Here is a 23,702-nt window from a genome sequence, read left to right on the forward strand (position 1 = left end):
GGTGATGGCTGGGGGCCGGGGATGCCCTGTTGCGAAGCCCTCCCTCCCTCCCCCCGGCGCTGGTATCGGTCCAGGAACGCGGGATGCTCCCCCCCCGAGGCGGTTGTGCTGGGGAGGGGGGCCCGCGGCGCACGCGGCTGCCTCCATACCGCGGGGAACCGCGTCCCCCCCCTCTCCGGGGCCTTTGTCCGGAGCACAACGTGCTGCCGGCCTCGGCTGCGCTCCCCGGAGACCCGTGGGGAGGAACCCCCGCTCCCCTCGCCCCCGATCTTCACATCTGGGGCCGTGCGGGCCGAATCCTCTCCCGAGGGGTCCTGGGGGCGTCGGAGCAGCACCCGCCAGACCGAGGCCACGTCTCACGAGGGCGGCGAGGTCTGGTGGTGGCTCCGGTGGCCGGGGCCCGGGGATGCTCTGTGCGGTTGGTGCTTTGCGTGGTGCCGGGCGGGGGCCGCGGGGCCCGGCTGCGGAGCCGTGACCGTCCGGTGCAGAACCGCGGCGAGGCTGAAGCCACCCACCCAGGCTCTGTCCCGGACGCATTTCCTCATCCCTTTCTCCTCACCCCCTCGACCTGGTTCGGAGCGGCAGCCACGGTGCCGGTGCCCCGGGAAGGGAGTGAGTCCCACCGGACAGAGCGGGAGGCGAGCGGGGCGCTCCTTCCCCCCCTGGTTTCTTTACATTCTCGTCTGGGCAATTTCGACCTCGAAAACAAACCAGACTTTGTCAGGGGATTTAATTTAAAACAGTTTAATTTGCCCTGGAGGAGCGGCGGCCGCTGCCAGTCAGGGATAAACACCCGAGGAGCAGTTCTGGGAAGTGAGGCTGCGGTGAACCAGCTGGGCTGCAATGCAAACGAGCGCTGGAGCTGTGCCGCGGCGGGCGGTGACACCGTGGGAGGGACGGGACGGGACGGGGCGGGGAGCGGAGCGGGGGGCTCGGGCTGGGGGCGAGCGAGGCCTTCAGGACCCGCGCAGCGGAGCCGGCTTCCCGCAGCCCCGGCTGGACCGCCGCACCCGCGACCCCCGGAGACTGTCTCGCCCTGCCCGGCATGGGAAGCCGCGGGGACGCTGCGGGACGGGCGCTGCGGGACGGGCGCTGCCCTCCATGGCCGCACACCGAGCCCGGCCCCGTGTGGGGGGGCGGCAAACACCGGCTCGCGCCGCGCGTGGGGGGCGCTGACACTGCCGGGACAGGACTAAGTCCCGGGGCCCGGGGGCTGCAGCTTCCCGAGTGCGCCGGGAGGTGCGTGGGAAGCCGTCCCGCCTTTTAGTGGACGCCCCGCCCACAGTCCCCACGCCCCGTGGGGAGCCGCTCGCCGCCTGCACACCCAAACCCCGCCGGCCGCGGGCGGGACCCGGAAGCGGAAGCGCGAGGCAGGCCCGTTGCCATAGCAGCAGCCGGAAGCGGAAGCGCTGTGCCGATGGCGGCGGCGGGGGGCGCGGCGCTGTGGCGGCGGCTGCAGGCCTGGCTGCCGCGGGGCCGCCTGGGGCTGACCGCCCTGCTCGGCCGCCTCTCCGACCGCCTGTCCCGGGGCCGCGACCGCCGCGCCCGCAGGTAAGGGGCCGGGACCCCGCTCGGTACCTTCCCCCGGGCCTCGCGTTATCTGGGAAAGCCCGTCCGGCCGGTACTGCCCTCTCGCTCGCCGGTTCTCCTTCGCCCGGGGATTCCTGCTCCCTGTGCCCCGCCGCACGCGTTACAGATGCCGCGGGAGGGAGGGAGGGAGGGAGGGAGGGAGGGAGGGAGGGAGGTGACCCCTTGCCCCCAGCTCTGGCCGGGCCGTTCTGTAGAAGCGGCTGCGGTGATCGCCTGTCAGCCGTCTGCTGAAAGGTCCGGGCAGGGGCAGGGCTGGTTCTGCTCTTTAGGCCGTCCTTGTGCCATCAGCCTGTCCTAGGACAAGGGGTGTGCTGCATTTGCTGAGCTCTGTACATCACCCACGCTCTCCCTTCCCCGGGGAGACGAAGGGTCGGGGCAGGCAGCGCTGCCGCTCGGTGCTGCGGGGGGTGTTGCAGCCACAGCCTCCGACTGCGGTTCCTCCCGTCAGTCTTTCCACAACCACACTGCCATCAGCGGCTTCCCCTCTCCTGATTAATGCCACTGTTCTTCTGCCTTGGTTCTGTTGTTTACCCACTGTTCTTTAGCAGTTCATCCTAAAACCAGACCTTGAAGGAAAACCATCAGGTTGTCTTTGGAGTCACATACTGGGGTCAGAAGCAATCAGACACAATGCTCTGAAGAAGCCTAAAAAACTGTCTTTTCCTCCCATTCTATGGGCATCACTTTGCACTGTTCTTGGGAAGAGGGCGCTGGAAGGATTCTGTGTTTGGTTTTAGTCAGCACGGTGTCTGATGCAATCTTCTGGATGAGTTCAAGGTGGTGTTGTGGAGGTGATGTGCATCTCATGTCCTGGCATGGCTTTGCTCCCAGTTCCCCCCTAACAGCAGATGTGCTGTGCTCACCCTCCCTGTGTCTCTCTACTCTGCTGTCTGCTCCTGGCTAAGCCAAGGAAATGATTTCTCTTTGGGTTTCATTGGTGTGTTTTAGTGCAGATCAGTGACCAGGCTTAGCCCTGGAAAGAGGGTTCTGAATTCAGAAATTCTGCCTGATGTCTGTGTGGGTGAAAGGACAGCACCGTGCCCAGCAATTTCACCTCTGCCGATGAGGTTTTGTAGTGAATAAAAGTGTTTGGGCTACATCATGAGTTTGTGTACCAAACCCACAGTCTCTTAAAAATAGAACATACCAAAAACCCCCTTGTTTATATTTAGAGTCAGCTTTTTATGCTGAAAAGATCAGAGGTGGTGCCATTTAGTTCTGTTTTCACTTTCCTCTTAACTCAATGATGTGTGCATGGGAAGGGCTTTCCCCAGCCTGATTCTTGGTTTCTCTGAAAGCTGGCTTGTCAATGTATGGAACTTTGGTGATTTCTTCATAGTGTGACATGGTTTCTGGGGGCTGTGTGCTCACAGTGAAGCACTGTGCTGTACCTGAGGAGTCACATGGGAAATTTCAGTCACTGGTGGGTAGAAGCTGATGCTTCAGTAGATGCTGTGCCCTTGTTACTGTAGGCAGGAGCAAAATACTGATTTATTTGGCAATTATAGAAGGCTCAGGCTCTCAAGGCTGAATAAATTCTAAAACTTCAGTATTGGATTAAAAGATCAAACAGTGTAGATGTACTGGGAATTGTGGATTGGTTGCTGTTGGATATCAATACCTGTGTGGGATTGATCTGAAGGCTCAGACCAAAGTGCTGGGGGTGCAGATGGGTTCCCTCAGCAGCACTGGGAACTCTGCCTGGAGAGGGACAATCCATAAACCCGCACAGTTTTACCTTGCAGTTTTCATGTTCTGTGCCAGAAAAATGGCTTCTGGGAATCATGTTTCTGGAAAGTGGCTTCTCAGCTACTGTACTGGCTTCTGGAAGTACAACTGACATGGCCTGACTGATGGAATCATAATGAAAATATTTATCTCCTCTTGCTGATTAATTATTATCATAAAATGCAGGAGATTTACCACTGTTAATAATTCCAGAGAATCTGATCTGTACTCTTCAGGGCAGATCTACCTCTGCAGATAGATGTTATAGCCAGACTGGGTTGGTAACCTGTGTAACTGCTGGGCATCAAGTCTGAGCCTGGTCCACCCTAGAAATTCTTGCACAAATTTACTCAGATTTCTGTTGCAATTAATAGTGGGTGACAAACCAGTGGATTTTCCAGGAAACACAAGCTGCAAACTGTCTGGCTTCTGTGTAAGGGTGTTTGGAAACCTTGTGAGGATCCAGTGTTTTATCATGAACCAAATGAGTGAAGTCATCTTCCTGGAATCTGTGGTCATTTGGGCTTTGGATTGTGGTGAAACCTAAAAGTTCCACGAGACGAATTCTGGTAAAGGTTGTAATCAAGTTTCTTCTTGGTGTGTGGTGGTGACAGAATGGATCAGGATGGGTCATAAGATGGTGGCTGCCTGTTGTCCCGAGGGACCTGGTGTTCCTGTGGGATGGGACCAGCCACCACAGTTCTATCCTGACTCCTCTAAGTAGGATTTGCAGACCAGAATGTTTTCTGTCAGGTTTGGGGATGTAGTTCAGTCTCTTCTTGCCTGTTGCTGGATCTCATGGGAGCTGCTGCTGCTGATTGTGCTGAAATGTGGTTTTGTCATGTGTACAAACTCCTACCAAGGATTACTGTATGACTTGATGGATTTGCATGCACGAGAAGACAAGATACCATTTGCTTCCTGTCTGCCCCCAAAGCATGACTGCTAGCAGTAACTTGGTTTCTTCCCAAAGTGACTTCAAAGGAATTAAATTTGTTCAGAAATTTCTCCTGAAAGAAGGAGCTTCCAGCTGTTTCCCTTACAAGTACTTGGAAGTTTGCAGGAGAAGTCCTGACCTTCTCTGGGTGCCTGGGCAGGATGCCAGTGGTATCCTTGATGAGGGCTGGCTGGTGTTTCTGTACCTGCTCAAACACACGCTGTGTTTTTGAACAACCCTTGGGTGGTTGCTCTGGAGCTGTGACTATGTTTTTGCTAGGACTTGTACTCGGGCACTTTGCATGTTGTGGATCTTTATTATTTTTTTTTAATGTAAGTTTGAAGGTTGCGACATTTTTCTATTTGGTTAAGGAGCATGTGGGGTGATTTTTAAGATGTCTTTACCTGAAATAGAAACGATGGCTCTTTAGAGAGAGAGCTGAGCTGGACATGAAAGTGACTGCTGACCATGCAGAGCTGATGTGTGTGTGATAAAGACAGTTGATAAGTGACTGATGACAGGGCTGGCTGGTGCCACAGGAGCACCACCAGATGCCTGGTCTGGGGGTGTTTGGCAGAGGTCACAGGCTTGGTTTCTGCAGCTACCAGTCTGTGTCCTCTCCTGTGCTCCTGTTCTGACCAGAGTCATTTCCCCTCATCTCCCCTGCCAGTGTGGGGAAGGAGCTAATGATGTGAAGATCTCTTCTCCCACACTTCTCTGGTGTTTTTCTGTTTCTCGATTTGGCTTTGGTGATTCAGTTGGGATTGTGGAAAGGTGTTCTTGGCATTGTGGATCCCTACAGGGTGTTGGCCCTGGATGCAACTCTCTCTGTGCCTACTTGGAGGCTGTTTGTGTGAAGCAAAGTCTCCAGCACACAGAATTTCTCCATCTTTCTTTTCACAGATCATCATGGCTCCTCCTAGCCCCGTTGCTCACCCCTCCTGTTCCTGTCATCACAGCCCCACCCTGTTCCCTTTGTCCAGAAGGAGCACACAGGTTCCAGTGGATCAGGAATCTGGTACCAGAGTTTGGGATCTGCAGCTCGCATGTCAAGGTGCTCTCATCCCCAGCTGAATTCTATGAACTCCTGAAGGTGAGTTGTGGGTTCCAAGTTGTGGGAATGTTTTCTGGGAGCTGCAGTGGTTGTGGAGGCAAGTTGTGAGGAAGGAGTTTCTGCAGGTCACCAGTCCAACCTTCTACTTGAAGGCAGGAGGGGCCATGCTCTGGTTTGGCACCCATGACTCCCCCCGGGGGAGCCTCTGCTCTTCCCTGGTTGGGATCATAGCTCCTGGTGATCACAGGGCCCGAGGATTAACATGAAATTATTTTTTTGCTCCTCTCAGGTGCAGATTAAAACAGCCAAGCAGCGAGTGGTGATGGCTTCACTGTACCTGGGAACGGGGCTCCTGGAGCAGGAGCTGGTGAGTGGAAAGGGGTTGGGAAGGGGAGAAAGTTCATGCAGAGAGAAAACGCTGACCCTTGCCAGGGTATCCTGTTCCTGCCATGTGAGAGGTGTGTTTGTGAGCTTCTCATGTCCTTAAAACTCTCATACAGGACTCACGTGTTTTCTTGTCTCCTTGAGGGTTGTCCCGTGGTTCCTGGCTTCACTGGGGTGGGGGAAGCAGGGATTTGTGGAGTTGTATGGAGTTTCTGCTTTGGGCCTCTTACAGAGCCATGGAACTACTGAAATTTTTCATAGGATAATGAGCCTGAGACTTTCAGACCATGGGAGGTCCCTGGCAGAGTATTCAAAGGGGTTTTTCTGGAACTGTGGGATCATGGGTACATTTTTTTTTCTCTGGGCATTTTTCTTAACCATGATTGCAGCTGTATGTGTGCAGTGCTCTGGTTTGTCCTCCCAGGACAGTGTCAGAATGTAGTATCAGCTCTCGGCCTTTGCAGGGTTCAGTTTTGCCTCATGTTTTTTACCCTTTCTGTTTCCTGTCCATCCCCCCAGAAACAAAATAATTCTCTGGGACCTTTAGGGAGAAGCCTGACCTTGGCCCAGTTTCTTATGGCAGAATGCAAATTCCACAGGAGGGGAAAGGTGGACAGTCCTGCCTGGGGTTTTGTGCCTGGCTTTGTCTGGACTTGTACACGGGGTTGGGATTTACATATGACAAACAGCCTTGGGGTTCAACAGTAAATCTGCCTCTGCATCATTTGTGAACTCCTACCAAGGTTTCTCCTTTGGAAAGCAAATATGTGATTTGGGAATGATGTTGGAGCTTTTGGGAATGATGGTGGGACTTTTTCTGCAAAAATTAATTGCTGTTCAGAAGCTTGAAGAATGTGCACACGTGACCTTGATGCCCTTTTGTGTGTTGCTCTAGGCTGATGGAGCAGGATGCCAGCCTGGCAGATGCACAGTCTAAACCAGCAGTGTTTTGCATGATTAGGAGGGACCTGAGTGGGTGTGGAAGCTTTCATGGCCATCAGTCTCCTGGCTGCTGAACACTCCTCATAAAGCTCTGTTTGCTTTCTGTAATGAGCAGAGAAATCTCTCTCTGCAGGTGGATTGCTTAGAAGAAACACTGGAGAAATCACTGGAAGCAGAAGGAACACCCAGCCTCAGAGTTTCAATTCTCCTCGACTACACAAGGGGATCTCGGGGTAGATATTGCAATGCTTTGCTTTCTTCAAAGGCTTACTTTGCAGTTAGGCTGGATAACCTTTTATTATTTTTCTTTTCTGAGAGGGGCTGTCTTGACTGATTGGACCTACTTGCTTAAGTCACACCTCTCAAAAACTATCCTTTTGTATACCTGTAACTACTTATTCCCAGAAATCTTCAAGCTGAGCAGCTTTTCTTCTAAAAATGGGGGATAGGAGTGAAAAGGGCCAAACTCTGTTCTGTGCCTTGTGCTTTTTTGTTTGCTTTGTTCACTTGTCTGTGCATTTACCTTTCTTTGTCATGATCTGTTTTATATTTTTATTTTTAAAGGAAAGTGGGAATTATTGGAACTAGCAGTACACTTAACAAGAAACTTTTGTACTGACTCTTTGTAGCATGTGTCGCTGGTGCGAGGTGTGTCTTGATTAAGCAGCTTGAATGGTATCAGACCTGCTCAGTGACTGTTTCCAAGGCCCATTCATCAAAGAGTTTCTGGTTCTGGAGGTTAATTTCAATATTGACATAGTGCAAGTGAAAGTGACTTCAAAAAAATAAAGCAAAAAGGAAAAACTGTGGAGTGCCAGCAGAGAGAGGGATGCTCGTTCCATGATCAGCTCCTAGCTGAGGAGCTGTGGTGCATAGCTGTGGTGTGTGTGCTCTCTGGTGTGGTGCTGGGTGTGAAGCTCCCTTTGTCTCCCAGGCCGGAAGAATTCTCGGACGATGCTGATTCCACTGCTGCAGAGATTCCCCCAGCAAGTCCGTGTGTCCCTCTTCCACACCCCAAACCTGCGTGGGCTTCTCAGGCTCCTGATTCCAGAGCGTTTTAATGAGACCATTGGACTACAGCACATCAAAGTCTATCTCTTTGATGATGATGTGATCCTGAGTGGGTGAGTCTTGCCCCCTCAGGCCCTTCCATAGTTCATCCAGCTGGGCTTTGCTGGGGTTTATGTGTCCCACCAGGGCAGCCTGAGCTGTGGTATTTGCATCTGGCCTGTCTGTAGTGACCATACCAGTGCTCTTCTGAGATGGAAGAGAGACCATAGCTCTTCTGCATGGGATTCTTACATGAAAGAGAGTCTTTCTCCAAAGGAAAAATAAGGATTTCTCACGATTCAAAAGGAAATGGCCAGTTTGTACTTTAGGCCAGTTATGTGCAGAGTGAGACCTGTGACCTGTGCTGGGGTGTTCAGGATCAGGTGCTTATGCTCTGTTTTGGAACTCGACTCTTCTTCTCTCCTAGAGCAAACCTGAGTGATTTGTACTTCACCAACCGCCAGGACCGCTATGTTCTCCTGCAGGACTCTCCTGAGATTGCAGACTTCTTCACCGAGCTGGTGGATGCGATTGGAGATGTGTCTCTGCAACTACAGCAAGATGATACAGTCCAGATGATGGAGGGGATGGTTCACCCCTACCAAGGTAGGAGGGAGTTGTCTTATTTGGCTGGATGGTGTGATCCAGAGGAGTGACAGCCAGGGTTCCAGGATGGCTTTTTCCTGCCACACAGTGGGTAATGGCACCTTTAGGTCTCAGATGTGTTCTTTGGTGGTTTCCCTGCAGGAGACAAGATGGCTTATTGTGAGACAGCAAATCAAAGAGTCATGGAGGTGATCAACTCTGCCAGGACACGTCAAGAACTTCTTCATGCAAAGACTTTCCACAGCAGCCAGCAAGGCAGCTCCTTGTTACCCCAGGAAGACTCTCAAGCATCTAGGGAGCTGAAGCCAGAACCTGACACCTGGATCTATCCCTTAATCCAAATGAAACCTTTTGGGATTCAGATAGATGAGATGGTCACAGAGACACTGCTGACAGAGGCTGAACGGGATGCCAGGATATACCTTACCACTGGCTACTTCAACCTGACCCAGGCCTACATGGACCTCATCCTGGGCACCAGGGCTGAGTACCGCATTCTCCTGGCCTCGCCGGAGGTCAATGGGTTTTTTGGTGCCAAAGGGGTGGCAGGTGCCATCCCTGCTGCCTATGTTTACATTGAGCACCAGTTTTTTAGTGAGGTCTGCTACCTTCACCAGCAGGAGAGGGTCAAGCTGCAGGAGTACTCTAGGGCTGGGTGGACTTTCCATGCCAAAGGTAAGATGTCCATGTCCCCAGAGGACTTGTCCAGAAGGGGGTTGAGACTTGGGTGTGTTTGGGTTGTGCAATGAGATAGGAGATGGCTGGGTGCTGAGCCTGGGCTTCACCTCCAGAGCACTCAGCCCAGGTTCCAACATCTCACTTGGAAGGCTTGGATTACTCAGGAGCCAGGCAAGCAAAGTTATGTCATGCCTGATGCAAATGTTGTCCCAGAGGTTATACAAGAATTGTCCCTGTGGTGTCATCATGGCACTGTCTTGATGTGACAGAAGAGGAAGCATCTGGATGTGTTTATGTGTTTCTGGTCACAGCTGTGATTCAGTTTCTTATATCCAGCTTGCCAGTGTCAGGGTGGGATGTGTGGCAGGAGCAGGAGCTGGTGGTGGCTCCGTGGTGGTTCTGGACACTGTTGTCAGAATTTGTGGGGATGATCCTTTGTGGGGTGTTGAAAAATTTGTACCAGCTTCTGCTGGTGGCACGCAGGAAAGCACAGCACAGTGAATCAATGCATCCATGTGCCTTCTGGGAGCTGGAGGGGAAGTTGCTGAGAAATCATTATTGCTTAACAAGTGTAGGTAATAATAAATAAAAGTAATAGATACGGCCATCATGGCTTTCTGTAGAAGACCCCAGGTTCTTAGACTGCATCTCCTGGTTTTGCCCATGTTCCTCAGCATCTTCTGCTCCTCTTACCCTCTGTGGTCAGAGCTGTGCCCCATGTCACTGTGCCACTTCCCATGGTAGCTCTCTGGTCTCCTGGGACACCTCAGTTACTGTAAGGGACTTAATCTGACACTAATTAATGTGCAGTTTCCTCTGTGCTCTGCAGGGTGTAGAGGGGCAGTGCCTTTGTGCCAGCACTGTGGGGCACTGGCAGGATGCAGCATGGGGCTCCAGCCTGTTCCTGTCCTGGAGTTCTCCTGCCGTGTGTTTCAGGAGAGCAGCTGCTAAGGGTTGTGGGAATGCTGCTGTCATCCCTGCTCCTTGCAGGGCTCTTCAGAGGTGGGCTGCAGAGAAAGCTGCTGAGTGGGCCTGTCCTTGAAGAGAGAAAACACACGAGGGATACGAGGCTGCTGCTGTGTTGAAACTCCAAATGTTTCCAGCCAGGGTTGTGCCTCTCCTGCAGTAAGTCAGTAACTGGAGCAGCAAAACCCTTACTGCAATCCAGGGCAGCCTGAGGAGGTGGCTGCCTGGCTGGGAAGTCCTGTGTGGCCTGTCTTCCAGGAAGCACGTGCTCGAGCAGCCTGTGGTTCATAGGTTCCTCCTCTTGCTGAGCACTGCTGACTCTGAGTGGGATTTTGTGGTTTGGCTCAGAAGTCGTGGGCTGCATTTCCAGGCTGCCACAGTGCCTGTGGCAGTCACTCCCTTTTGGGGCCAGCTCTGCCTTCTGAAGTGCTCTGGGCTCCATCTGCTGTGAGGTGTTCTGTTTGAGAGAGGGATACAGGGCGCAAGGAGTTCCACAGCCCCTGGGCTTGGCAGAAAGAGCAGTTGCTGATGTTTGCCTCCTTTCTGTTTCCTCTTTGGAGTGCCAGAAGGATCAGCTCGTAGCTCCCTTCTCTGGCATGCTCTGCCCTTTGTCAGTCTTTGATTCACTCAGTTTCCTCCTTCAGGAATCATGAAGTATGTGTGCAGGAGAGGACAGGGCAGAAAAGGGAAAAGGAGGAAACTCTGGAGACAGATGAAGGGCACTTGCACATGGAGTCTGGCTCCTGGAAGAGGATGTGAGCTCCCTAGCAGCAAATTGTGCCCATTAGTGCTTCCTTTTTGGGCTAAGATGAAGGAAACCCTTTAGTCTCCTGTAGGATCTAGCTGATTTACACCAAACACTGTGGCTGCAGGTTTGTAGACTCTTCCAGCTCCTCTTAAAATTTATCTCACACACAACTTCCTGCAGTTACCCAGCAGGGTTCCCACTGCCCTGAGGTTCATTTGCTGCAAGTGCAGTTGTGTGGCAGCCTGGTTCAGAGTGCTGAAATGAAAACCCCACAGCAGGAGTGGCTCTGCTGGGCACCCCATCTGGATGTGGTGGTGTGGGTGATACAGGTACATCCTGTAGGATTAGGGTCCCTTCTGTGGAGGTGTCAGGTGGCAGAGTGCCAGGCAGGTGGTTGTTCCCTCCAAGATAAACCCTAAACCCACATTGCTGCCCTGGCATAGTGGCTGAGAAACACATTTCCCCTTCCTGGAAAGGTGAGTCACTGCTTGAGCAGATCCTGCCAGGTGGCTGTAAAGCCAGAGACACCCTGAAGGCTTTGGGGCTGCTGCCTGACTGCTGAGGACTGAGGACTGCTCGTGCTGCCCAGTGTGTCTCTGTCCTGCTCCCGGGAGCCTTGTGCCAGGGCACCTGCAGCCCCTGGCCACTGTCATGGTGACAGAACTTGCCCCCAACCTCTGTGCCACCCGGGAGCATGCTGTGGCCCTACAAGTGCCCCTGTGCCTGTGCTCCTGCCCCTCTGGGGGTGGGTGTCAGTCCTGGCAGGGTCAGTGGTGCTGCTGGGCTGGGGGCAGTGCCAGCTCCCAGCCCCAAGCTGTAACTGAGAGTGACATCGAAGCTGCTGAGTGTGTGTGGTGTGGGGGTGGGGAGGAGGTTACAGGAACCAGCGGTGAATCGGCAGCTTCTTACTCAAGGCATTCTTGGAACTGCTCTGGGGCTGAGTTAGGAAACCTGCTGCTATTTTAAGGACTAGGTGGTTTTTATGCTACGCTTTCTTTGTTGTAGTCTTTGTGTGACTCGCAGCAGGGATAAGCAAAGGCTTCTATCAAGAACTTGCCCATGGCTGTTCTAAGTGCTTGTGCCTTGCTAAGTGGGAAGCAAACACTCCTTGGATCCATTTATACCCCGGGAATGGCTGCGTGGCCTCTCCTTGGCAGCAGTCCTGGCTCTCCTGGGGCATGCCTCACTGATTGAGAACAAGCTCCTAACAGTCTGATGGTTCCATCCTGTGCTTGAAAAACACTCCCGGGGTGCATTGTGTTCACTGCTGTTGCACTGTCAGAGCTCTGTGTGCACACATCTGTCAGTGGACTTGAGTCTCAGGTCCTGGCGAAGTTTGATATCCTATTTAGGTGGCTCCTCAGGAAGTGAGTGGGTGTAATAACTTGCATTTCTCTCGCTATTCTGTTTCATGCCAGCGCAGGCAGATGCCTCTTCATGTCACTGTCCTGGGTAGTCCCAAGAGGTGGGCTGCTCATGGTGACACTGCTGCTGCCAGCTCTGCAGGTGACTGCTGCAGGCCTGGCCTGTCTGCCCAGAGCTGGTGTTTGGTCCAGCTTCTCCGTTACAGTTTGTGTCATTTCAGTATTTCTGAGATGCAGTGGTGCAAAACTACCTGTAACTTAATGACAGCGACTCATTCTGGATTATTCTGGGGACCCTTCATGCTGTGTATTTACACTGAGGAACATGTCCCTGTGGCAACACTGAGCCTGCTGCAGTCCCTGGTTAAGGGCACTTGTGTTCAGACTGTGCAGGCTGTGCAAGGGCACCCCAGGATTCACGGGGAGCTGCACCAGAGACCCTCTGCAAGGAAGCTCACTGTGTGTCATGGTCTTTTATAGTTACTGTAATCTAACATGTTTAATTCATTTCTTCTAAGTGAAGCAATTGTTTATGGCTACCCCAGTCATTTCCTTTGTCTGTCATGCTTCCTTTCTTCTGTTTTTCCTGCAGGCCTCTGGCTGTACCTGGCAGGGAGTGACCTTCCCTGCCTGACTCTCATTGGCTCTCCTAATTTTGGATATCGATCAGTTCATCGTGACCTGGAAGCTCAGGTTGCCATAGTGACAGAAAGCAGAGCTTTGCAGCAGCAGCTTCACCAGGTAAGCTGCCGATGCCAGGAAGGTAACGTGGATGTTGTGCCTCTTGGTCACACAGGGAATGCTGATGATGCAGTCGCAATAAAAACCTGCAGCTACAATAATCCAAACCCTTCTGAGTGTAGGAAGTCTCACGGAGCTGTCAGTTAAGTGACTATTGATGAGATGCCTGCTGCAAGTGCCTGTTTCTGGGAAATGAAGGCCATAACGGGAACGAACATGTGTCCCCGGTGAACTCGAGTCTGGGGAGTGCTCAGGCACTGGATGCTGAGAGACAGTGTGCCAAGAGGATCTGCTGGCTCTCCTCTGCTTGCTGGTCACTCAGCATGTTCTGGGGCCCTGTCCCCAACATTTGGGCACTGCCAAGGTCACACCATGCCCTAGGGTAATGAGATCTGTGCATCTGAATTGCTCATCTTGGGCCTCTGGAGGATTTTTCTTCTCAGGCATTTGGGAAATCCCGTGTAGGAATATAAATGCTAATCAGCTGGCTTTTGGGGGCTGCCCACAGGCTGTGGGGGTGAGCAAAGGTAGGGGGTCTGAGTGTAGTGTCTAAAAAGAGGATTTCTAGGCTGATTGGGTTGCCCTATGATCCTGAATAAGAACAATACATTATATAATCTTGACACAAACATTTTTCAGTGGTTTAATGTTAGTGTCCCAGAGGTTTTTTTGGTTTTCTGTTTTGGGGTGGTTTTTTTGGTGTTTTTCTTTTGTTTTCAATTAGGCAGCATGGACTGGTCAGCACTTTTGCTGCCACTCCAATTTATGGCTGGTTCTTCAGCTGTCTTGCCTCTGTAGCTTCTGCTGGAACTGACGTTGTCCCAGTCAGTTTCTCATGTAGTGCTTTGATACAAAGCAAATGAGTTTGGAGCTTCTTGGTGTGACTTTGGGATCTCAGAAATGCGTTCTGTTAAGCCCAGCCCTGGCATGACAGTCGCCTTCAGGATCAATGGGAATTGCCCTCTTGCATCAGGGTGCTTCCAGAGGATGAGTCAGAGGACGTCTAATCAAAAACAATTCTATTACTGGAAGAGTTGCTTGAATATTTCAATTCATATCTTGCCTCTACTTGTTTCTAATGGAAGGGGAGAATCAATGAAAATATGGCAAAAGAATTTTCTCAAACAGCTCTGCAATGATCTCATTGAAGGATTGAAACTGCTCCCATTTGCTGGAAGCTGTTTTGGAGTCTGGCTGTTTGCATGCTGTTCTGTGATCCTTGTTTAGAAGACTTAATACATTACTGGTGCACTGCCATGAAATCACTTTGCCTGTGTAACATTCAGTTCCATTTTACAAAAGTGTGCTGAGATTTGGGAAGAAATTTCAGTGGTCTGGGTGTCTGTGGGTGCTGCAGGGAATGAGCTGGACTTAATTCAGATGAGTGGTCTTGATCCAGTGATGGGATGACCTCACTGTATCGGGTGACCATGGTGCAGGATCTTCATAGCAGGGCTGACTGTAGCTCTTGGAGCATTTTAGGTTTCTAAAATTAGACTGATTTAGTACACAAACATCTTCCTTCTGTTGTTGTTCAATCTTTTTTGTGTTACTTTCCAGTGCTTGGTTCATGCTTCCCTGTTCCACCCTGAATTTAAACATTGCAGAGCATTATCTGTTGTTTGTGAGAACTCAGTTAATGAAAAAAAGACTATGAACAGATTTACAGTGGATGGTCTAGATGGAAATCTAGAAACCTAATGGGCTTTGATAAGAAAGCCACCTCCACCTTTGATCAGGCAGCTGGTTCACGTGCAATGTGCGCATGTGTTATCATCATGATGGGTCATTTCCTCCTCTAGCAGGATTGTGTACACACTGGAGAAGCCCAAGTGTTTCTGGTAATTTAGGTGAAATCAGGACTGCACATTCATTTGGAAACACAGGGCTTGAGCTGTGTCTAGAAAGAGCTGCGTAAGGCAGTCTCTTGAGATGATGGCGAGGTTTCCTTTTCTGGCAATGACAGCCAGGGGTTTAGGGTTGTTCTGAAACGGAAGTGCAGAGCTCTGGCTGCTGTGGGGCACAGAAAAGGCAAAACCTTCCACCATTGTTCTTTTTAGGGTTTAAATTGGTAACTCTTGAGGTTGGTCATGTAGCTGACTGGTGGGCCCTGGGGTCAGTGGGACAGGCAGACCCTGTCTTGGTGCTTCACTCCCTCTCTCAGTTGTGCCGAGTGGAATGAGATTCTTAACTTCAGGCTTGTGGGAGAAATGCTGCATCCTTGTGGCATGATCCTTGGACAGTTTTGTCTGAGAATTTGCTTTTTTTAAGACCCATTATAAAATTTAACACTTAGGATTCACTGGATTGGTGTTCCTCTTCTGTATAGGAGCAGGAGCAGCTTTACCTCTGCTCAAGTGTAGTCTCATCATCAACATTTGAGCAGCCAAATCGTTATGTGAAGCTGTGGGTGAAGCTGGTAACGCCTCTGATCAAGAATTTCTTTTGAAAGAAGAAAAGTTGCTGCTTTGGGTGAGTTTTCTGTCACTTTTATGGAGAATTTATATTGCAATGACTACAGTTAATAGTTGCAGTACTTTTCATCACATGGAAGAAACAGATCATGTGGGGAAAAAACAGGGACCTCTTTTCTGTTGTGGTTCTTGCCACTGACTGGAATGATTGCTCAAGGTCTGTGCTGAGTTTCCTCTGCTAGAATTTCTGGAAGCAGCAGTGAAAGAGAACCCATACAAGGGTATTTCCCATGCATAGAAAAAACTCTTCCATTTCTGAAATGTCCCTTTCAGAATTGTGTTTGTTAGGGACTGTGTTTATTTGATCTTCACCATCTAAATGAAACGTTAGATCACCTGAAATATTTTTCCCCTTTTAATCCAACCAGTGTTTTGACTTTAGCTTTGTAATGTTTAATAAGAGCAGTTGGTTTTGCTTTTCTGCTTGATACAGCATCCTGGATTTCCTTGGCTGTTGGACTGCCCAGTAACTGGAGCCCATCTGAGCATGGTGGAATCTGTCTTGGGTTTTTTCTGTGCTGTGCACAGCTGACACCTCAGTGTGTGCCCTTGACACTTGGAGTTCACACATCCAGTATGTTTTCATGAACAGGGCCTCCATTGCTGGGGTGTGTCTGTGTTCTGCCATGTTATTGTGGTGTGTTACAAGTGTCTTTCTGAATTGTGGAGAGGGCAGAAGAGGACTTCTGGTGCCAATGGGATTTCTGGATGTTCCTGAGTGGGAAGTGAAAACCATAGCACATATCCTGATAAGAAATTGGTTGGGAAGCCACATAAAAAGGTGTGTGCTAGCACAGGCTTGAGCTGCCCTGTAAGTTTATTGGTGGAATATGTATTGCATGACCTCCTATGACCAACAAAAAGTAATTCTGGCACCTGAAAAGGCAGAAGTATAAAGCTTAATGGTAATTTATTCTAAATGCTGCTACTTTATAAAAGAAACAAGCAGCTCTACTTATTTACCTGTGTGGCTTTTCTTACCACTAGCTGTGAGGGTGACTTTATGCAACAGTGTTTTAGAACTAATAGTTATTGAGATGTTTCACAGGGTAGGATTTTGGTGGCCTACGCTAAAGGGACAGGTATTGGCTCCCATATGGTGGCCAGAGCAGATCTAATCACCCTAGTAGGTGTTGCTGATGACACAAGTTATTTATTGTTAAAAATAAAGGTAGATTCTAGAACACAGAAAGAAAAAGAAATCTACTTCAGATTTCTCTACAGCAGACTGGTCTGCTTGCAGAGACTTCCTCTGGGTTGTACAGGTTGGTGTGTGGGTCAGCTCTGCACCTTTCTTCTTCCTTCTGGTCTAAACAGATCCATGTGTCTAGGCAGGAGTATGTCCTGCTCAGGCTTGATGATCTTCTGCTCAGTTAGCTCAAGCAAATAGCTGAGGAAAGGCAGAGCAATGAGAAGGGAAGGAATTGGGGTAGTTGCATGCAATTTTTCCCTCTGATGGTCTGGCTCCCAACCAGAGCTTTATCAGAAACCACCAGTTGAAACCCAGTATCCGTCATGAGAAACTCCATGTATTTTAAGAGCAGTCTCCACATGATAGCAGTTCCAGAAATGTTTTTATTGATACTTTGCTAAAATAGTTCTGGGACAATCAAACTTTGGCTAAGTTACACAACTTTGAGGTTTTTCTTGCAAGTAAAAGCATTTGCTGTTTCCCACAGTAAAAGTTTAGACCTGTAACAGCAGAGCAACCCCAGCAAGGACCCACTTAGCAGCTTTTTCTTTTGTCTTTAGGTTGAAGGTCCAGACGTAGGTGGGACCTCGCATCCGTGTCTTATAGACAGGACATTCATAGACATTCTTGGTGTCCAGGCGGTCCACGGGGATGGCTCTGACGACGATCACCGGCATCGGGGGCGTCAGCTCCTTCAGCCGCGCGTCTGCGATCACCCCCGAGGGGACATCCCAGCGAGCACCTGCAGCAGGTTGAAGCTCTCAGGGTCCCAGCAGCTCTTCCCACAACTGCTGCTGGGTGGAAGGAGCTGCTCTGGATGGAGCATGAGGATTGGGTGGCCATGGCTTGCAGTCATCAGGGCTAAGGTTATCATCTCACTGTGCCTCGTGGATGTGTTTTTGCCTTACTGTGTGTGTGGGATGTCCAAATAAATTCTCTCCTCACTCGTCCCTTCAGCACGGGCTTGCCTGACAGTTGCATGGCTGAAGGCAGAGCTTGGCTGGGTGGGGACACAACCGCTGTCCTGTGTGCTCTGTCAGTGATCCCTTTGGTGCTGCCAGCTCATTCCACTCCACCCCCAAGATTTAGCTGTTAATTATTTTAGGCTCTGAGCTTCCCGATTTGTCTTACTCCCACATCAAATAAGGGTGTAATAAATTAATTCACTAGAACCATGTAGCTTCAGCCAGCCCAGTCCTTGGGTTCATGATACTCGTCTGAATTTCCCGAAAACAGCTTCTGATTTGTGCAGCTCTGCTGGTAGCCTGGAGGGTGCTGCCCTCCGCTGGCGCCCGGAGCTTGTGCACAGCTGCCGGGTTCAGACAAACGCCCCGGGCAAGGATTGTTCAGGCTGAGCTGGACTTTCTCAGTGTCTGAGGCATCTCTGAGAACATGTGGTCTCTTACCTTCCATGAATAATCCATGCACATAGGATCCTTCTCTGGGTGGAGCTGTTATTTCCTCACGGCTTTTCTTGGTCACTTCCACTGCCAGACACATCTTGTCCAGTGGCCATTCATTTTTTCTGGCCATGGACTGCATGATGGCTGTGAGGAAGGACTGGGGATTGAAGAATCCTGCCAGCCACACTGAGGCAGGCAGCACAAAGTCTGTTGTCCAGACATCCAGTTCCTGGAAAGCAAAAATATCAAAGTACTTCAGAAGGAAGCATGGCCTCTGAGCAGCACAATCTGCTTCATGATGTGATGTGACAAAGAGCTGATGTTTTTCTGAGCTTAACATGAGCATCAGGTCATCTTCCAGTGGGGGAGACTAGGATGGAGGTGTTCTGGGATGAGTAAACAGCAGATTCCATTGCAGCAATGAAACCGAAACTGTTGATTTTGGACTACAGGAAATACTGCTATTCTTTTTTTAACAAAGCCACATGTAGTGTTTTGTTAAATAATTTTCTTCTGAGATATGTAAAGGTGGGATGGGGTTAGCTAATATTATTTTGAAATAGTGATCTGCTCTAATGGTGAACCCTTTTCAAACTTCTGCTCTCAGTCTGGGGGTGAGAGGCCACATCAGGTACTTCAAGCTGCTTGAATTAATATTGAAAAATAAACCAGTTAACCACTGCACACTGATGGAGGTGACTCCTGGTCTTCTGTGGTATCCACTTGCTCCCTAAGCTTTAAGTTTCACAAAAGGTTTGCTCACCCTGATCCGAAGGAGCAGATCTGCATACCAGGCTGCTAAGCCAAGGAGAGAGGGGTAGGCATAGCGTGTCCAGGACTCAGGAACATTGTTGTAGAAGAGGGCGTTTGCCAGCTCTTCCATATCTGATGTAATTGTTAGCTCACCCTTGAAAAAGAACAGAAAAATCCAGTCAGTTTTATCCAAAGAAAGCGAGACTGAGGGAAGAGTTTGGTCTCAAACTGTACACAGCATGGTGGGATGTGTAAGAGCCTGAGCAAGGGTTTGAAACGAGCACCAGGCATTTGCACATCCTGGGACATGATTGGGCAGGGGGAGGTGGTTTGGGTCTTACCTTTAGTCCCAAGTCCAATTCTTTCAGAGAGCGCCTGATTTCTTGGGTCAGGATGTTCATTCTGTCACATTCCTGCAGGGCAACTACAACGTAGGGGGTCTTTTCCTCTGCTTTTGACATCAGCTCCACCATATTGAATGGCTCTGGCAGCCTCTCAAGAACGTCATCTAGGATTGACTTCACCTGGGAAGAACATGCCATAGAATTCCTCTCACCTGGGTTAACAGTTAACTCGTTAAGATTTTCTTTCTTTTTTTTTTTTTTTTTGCCTTTGTGTTTCCCAGTGCTTCCTCCTCTGTTACCAATATTCCATTCTTTTACTAACTGCTCTCAGGTGTTAAAAAGCTGCAGCTGTTTTGATAGCAATGAGGTAAGACCTGGAGCCATGGAGGCTCTGAAATTTAAGTATAAATCTAGAGAGTCAGCAGGAAGACCTTTTAATTTTCTTTCTTTTTTTTTTTTTTTTTTCAACCTGTTCGTGTGTTCTTCAGTGATAAATCAGTTATTATTACAAGTCATGTTCTCCTGCCCCTCGTGTGTAGGCTGTACTTGTCCTCCCCACACAGTCCCCTCCTGGCCTCTCAGGTCTCATTGCTTCTGCAAACAAGGAGAAACTTCACTTGCCTTTTCCTCTCGGGAGACACTCGAGCCTCCTGCAGCATCTGATTCCCTGGGCTGCATTTCCAAAACTGTCTGAAAAAGCCTGTCAGAGGTGAGGGTGAGGAAGCCGATCTCTGCGTTGGGGTGCAGGCCGTAGAGGTGGGGGCTCTCTGCTGGCAGGTTCTCCTCGATGTACGTGTGGTACCCCTGACACAGGTGCTGGGCTGAGCTCAGCAGGCTCCAAAGAGCCTGAGATGCCCTCAGCACCAACAAGCCATTGCTCCGTCATGGCCCTGCTTCATGACTCACTGGCCTGGCTTATTCAGGATGGGTTTTTATTACTGAAGTTTTTCCCTTACCACGCTGGCCACAGGAATTATTTTTACAGCAATGCAGGATGTTTCCATGGGACTGAAACCTTTTTTTCCCCCCTACATTCCCCCTTGGTTAGAATCAGGGAGCTCTGACTAGTGTGCATCTATCCAGAGCAGTGATTTTCCACAGCAAATTGGCAGCATTAATCTCCCTTACCTTGTAATCCAAGCTGGGAGGTATCAAAAATCCTGGAGCTAAGTGCAGTTCCCCTTCCAGCATCTCCTCACGGATGTATTCTCCCAGGTATGTCCGACACAGCCGGCGGTCCCAGTCGTCTGTGATGTGTCCCCCATACATGATTTCACCAAAGAGGTACCGGAGATCGTCCCATGGGACCTACAAGGAGAGGGTCAGTGTGGGGCTGCAGGGTGGCTCCCCTGAACTCCCCCAGAGCTGTGGAAGCTGCACACGACTGCAGGGTTGCACAAACATGTCTCCTGCATTGTCCTGTCTAGGGAAGGGGCAAACCCTGGGCCTGCAGAGGCTTGGGGACAAAGTGAAGAGCAGCAAGACAGGGGACCTTGTCTCGAGTGTCTCTTGTGTTTGCCCACAGATTTCACCTTGTCTTGGTTGTGAGAATCCCCCCATCCCATCAGGGAGGAGAGGGAGAAGAGAGAGGGGGAGAGGGGAGGGGAGGGGAGGACAGGAGGAGCTGCCAAAGCTGCATTTCATCAGGAGGAGGCAAACTGCAGCAAACAGGTGAAGTTTTTAAAAAAAAGCTGCTTGTCTTCGTGTGTCCCTTACCATGGGGTTAGCCTCCAGGTAGTTGTACAGGACATTAACAGATATGGTCAGGTCACCGTTGTTGAAGGGGTAGGGCCTGTTCCAGCCCTGAGTGCCAAACTTGCGCCGCTCGGCCACCACCGCGTGGAAGTAGCAGAGAGCAAACAAAATGCATTTGAACTCCTGTTCCTTGGTGCACATCTCTAATGTGTCCTGCAGGGGAATGAAAATGAGGGTGGGTTTGCATGAACATGGCTCTCAGCTGCTCCTTAAAGGAACATCAACAGCTGATAGCAAAGCAGTGAAGGTTCTCCCCTCGGCATGGAGGTGGAGGGTACCTGGTTGAAGAGGTCGAGGGCTTTGTGTAGGTTGGCATACATGCCCGTTGGTGGCTCGTTGGTGATTTTGATGGAGTCTTCCAGCAGTCCCTGGGGGATGATGTGTGAGTCGGGGCTGGGGGCTGGCTCGGCGCTCATGAAAACCCGGTAGTCAGCATGGCTGCCCAAGCTGTGCTGCTCCAGTGTCTTCTCCAGCTTTGGCAGCCACCGGGCCACCAGGTGGATGTTCTGCAAAAGGAACCACTCCTCTGGTACAGCCTTGGGAGTCATGCATCCCCCCCCCAAATTCCTGCTGCAGGTGTCCAGTGGGGCTGAGCACTCTGTAGGGCACCCCAGTGCCCCCCAACCCACCTGCAGGATAACCCAGTGCCCCTTCCTGGCTGCCAGCTCCAGGGCCCGTTCTGCCACAACCTCCTGGCCCTGTCCCAGTGACACGTTGTGGATCTTCCCATTGTCGATGGTGAAGTTCAGCTTTCTGCCTGGGGAGGGGAGAAACCACTGTGGCATGAGACACCTTTTTTGTTGGCACTGGTAGGCACATGGGGCTGTGCCACTCCCCTGAGGTCTGGTGCTGGCTGAGGAGGGGGCTGCAGCTCACCCAGGGCCTCCACATCTTTTAGCGGGTCAACACCAGGGGAGAGAATGAAGAACATGGGTATGGAGGGGCTGCTCTCCTTGTACACTTCAGAGAGATCAATGCTCCTTCCTTCCACATACTTGCTCCCCATTTTCTCTTCCACAAAGTTCCTATGGAAAAAAATAAAACCATACTGTGAGCTGTGAACAAATGTGGTCACTGGGTGCAGCTGGTGTGGTGACACCATGGGGCTCTTGCCAGCAGATGGCCATGGCACCTGATGGCATAGGTCATCCTGTCCGGCCGCATGCACCGCAGCATGCACAGCTTCTGCAGGGCAGTCTTGTTCTTCCATTCTTTGGGGAACACCTCCTTCTCTGGCACCTCAGACTCCACAAACTTTTTCCATCTCTTTGCTGAGCCCTCAATGTCACCATCCAAATTCTTGAACTCATCCATTTCTGAGAGCACCTTCAGGTTCAACAGAGAAGGGTGATATCACCCCTGGGCTCTGCTCGCCTTCAGGGACCCCAAGGCTGCCAGACCTGGTGGGTCTCATCAGCTGCAGGGGACAGGAGGGCTTCGCTGCAGGTGATACCAGAACCCACCATGCTGGGGCTCTGCTGGCATCACCTCGGCAGTGTGTGACCACATGGACCAACCTGGATGGCTCCCCAGCCCTGGGACTGCAGGAAGTCCACGGGGGATGTGACGCCGGACTTGGATGGGAAGCGCAGAAGAAAGTCCAGCTCCACCGGGTCCACTTCTTTCTTGATTGCCAGGACCTGGTGAGCCAAGAGCAGAGTGTCACAGGTGCCCTGGCATCTGGCAGGGCTGCAAGCTGGGTGAGAAGCTACCAAGCACCCAGAGCAGCCAGAAGGAAGTAACCTGAGTAACCCAACATGGACTTGCGTTCAGTATTTTACAACAGAAGCCCCCAAACATTTGCAAACATTACCTGGAAGACAACTTGGGCAATGAAAATGAGTTTGTCTCTCTCAAAGAGGCCCCGTGTGGTGTACATATAGACCGAGTAGGTGATCTCATCTGTCAGGTTGATCACCCTTTGCTTGATGTCATCGTCGGGGGTTGTGCGCTGGATGGCTGTCTCAAAGACCCCGTTGAACGCCTGAGGAAAGGGCAGCTCAGCTCCAGGTGTTTTGTGGGCAGTGTAAATGAGGCAACACTGAATCGCCAAGATCCCCCAGCCCCGTCCTGCCCGTACAAACCAATTCCCTCCTTGCTCCACATTTACCTTGAGAGAGAACTGGTAGATGGGGTCAATCTTGTTGAGGTCACTCAAGATGAAGTACAGCAGGGACGCTCGCTCTGCCGCTGGCCGGTAGTTTTCTCTGGCAATGTTTATTTCACCTTCGGTGACTTTAGCTTCTTTCACCTTGACACACAGGGCATGGGGTTACCCAGCATCCTGCCCCACGCCCAAGCAGCACCCAACCTCCTGCTGAGAGCCTGGTTCAGGAGCTCTCCTGCTGCCTGTAGCACTGCAGTGCTGGAGCTGCTCACTTACTTTTTCCTCAATTTCTATGGCTGTGCGCTTCGTGGTTTCCAGGTTCTCCACCAGTGCTGTGTCCTCCAGGAAACTGCCCCCAGCAGCAGACAGCCGAGCAAGCAGGGAGTCCTCCAGCTCCTTCAGGTGAATCTTGAACTCATTCTGGCTCTTGGTGAGGTTTGCCTACAACACCAGTGCCCCAGAGACATGTGTTGTTCAGATCTCACTGCTCCTGCCAGCAAAGCCACCAGAGCTCCCCAGAGCTCCTCTGCCACTGCCTCACCAGCAGACAGGTCCATACCTTCAGGGTCTCCAGGTCTGGCCGCTCTTTGGCCACCACAGCAGCCAGGAGCTGGTCCTCCAGTCCCTCCCGGGTCACCAAGAAATTGATCAGCGTGCACTGAGCCTGCACCTCTGGCTTGTAATGAGGGTTGGAGTATTTGGTGTGCAGGATCAGGAGGAAGCGTGGGTTATATTCCACTTCTTTATCTCCTATCCTGATGTACCTGTTTGGTTAATTAAACAAATTAATTTCTGCACACTTGGCAGTCACTTGTCACAGACAGAACCCCTCATCCCCGGTGCTGTATTTGAGGTGTATTTTCCCGGTCGGGAAAAGGCACAGCAA

At 51.0% G+C, this 23,702-nt stretch overlaps 2 protein-coding genes across 4 annotated transcripts in view; one reads left to right on the top strand and one right to left on the bottom strand.

Moving 5' to 3' along the window:
• The first annotated feature begins 1,402 nt into the window (after positions 1–1,402).
• Positions 1,403–18,541, top strand: PGS1 (phosphatidylglycerophosphate synthase 1). 3 transcript variants are annotated; one of them, XM_030461907.1, is made up of 10 exons: positions 1,403–1,551; positions 5,159–5,348; positions 5,599–5,676; positions 6,769–6,868; positions 7,570–7,759; positions 8,113–8,291; positions 8,433–8,966; positions 12,640–12,788; positions 15,118–15,260; positions 17,015–18,541. In XM_030461907.1, the coding sequence occupies exons 1-9, from the start codon at positions 1,418–1,420 to the stop codon at positions 15,235–15,237; spliced, it is 1,674 nt and encodes a 557-aa protein (XP_030317767.1). In that variant the 5' UTR covers positions 1,403–1,417; the 3' UTR covers positions 15,238–15,260; positions 17,015–18,541. The 3 variants fall into 3 exon arrangements, with proteins under 3 accessions (XP_030317767.1, XP_030317768.1, XP_030317769.1); XM_030461908.1 differs by lacking the exon at positions 1,403–1,551 and adding an exon at positions 2,342–2,367; XM_030461909.1 differs by lacking the exon at positions 1,403–1,551 and adding an exon at positions 2,377–2,489 and having other exon boundaries at positions 5,158–5,348.
• Positions 16,949–23,702, bottom strand: part of DNAH17 (dynein axonemal heavy chain 17) — a 29,969-nt gene continuing 23,215 nt past the window's right edge. Inside the window, 16 exon segments of the mRNA XM_030461906.1 lie at positions 16,949–17,196; positions 17,861–18,086; positions 18,621–18,764; positions 18,952–19,134; positions 19,576–19,758; positions 20,083–20,262; positions 20,671–20,862; positions 20,988–21,215; positions 21,339–21,466; positions 21,586–21,734; positions 21,842–22,035; positions 22,227–22,349; positions 22,523–22,693; positions 22,820–22,960; positions 23,093–23,257; positions 23,376–23,580. Coding sequence (XP_030317766.1) covers positions 16,949–17,196; positions 17,861–18,086; positions 18,621–18,764; positions 18,952–19,134; positions 19,576–19,758; positions 20,083–20,262; positions 20,671–20,862; positions 20,988–21,215; positions 21,339–21,466; positions 21,586–21,734; positions 21,842–22,035; positions 22,227–22,349; positions 22,523–22,693; positions 22,820–22,960; positions 23,093–23,257; positions 23,376–23,580 — 2,860 coding nt within the window.

Source organism: Calypte anna, chromosome 18, assembly GCF_003957555.1.
Source record: "Calypte anna isolate BGI_N300 chromosome 18, bCalAnn1_v1.p, whole genome shotgun sequence".
Classification (NCBI taxonomy): domain Eukaryota; kingdom Metazoa; phylum Chordata; class Aves; order Apodiformes; family Trochilidae; genus Calypte; species Calypte anna.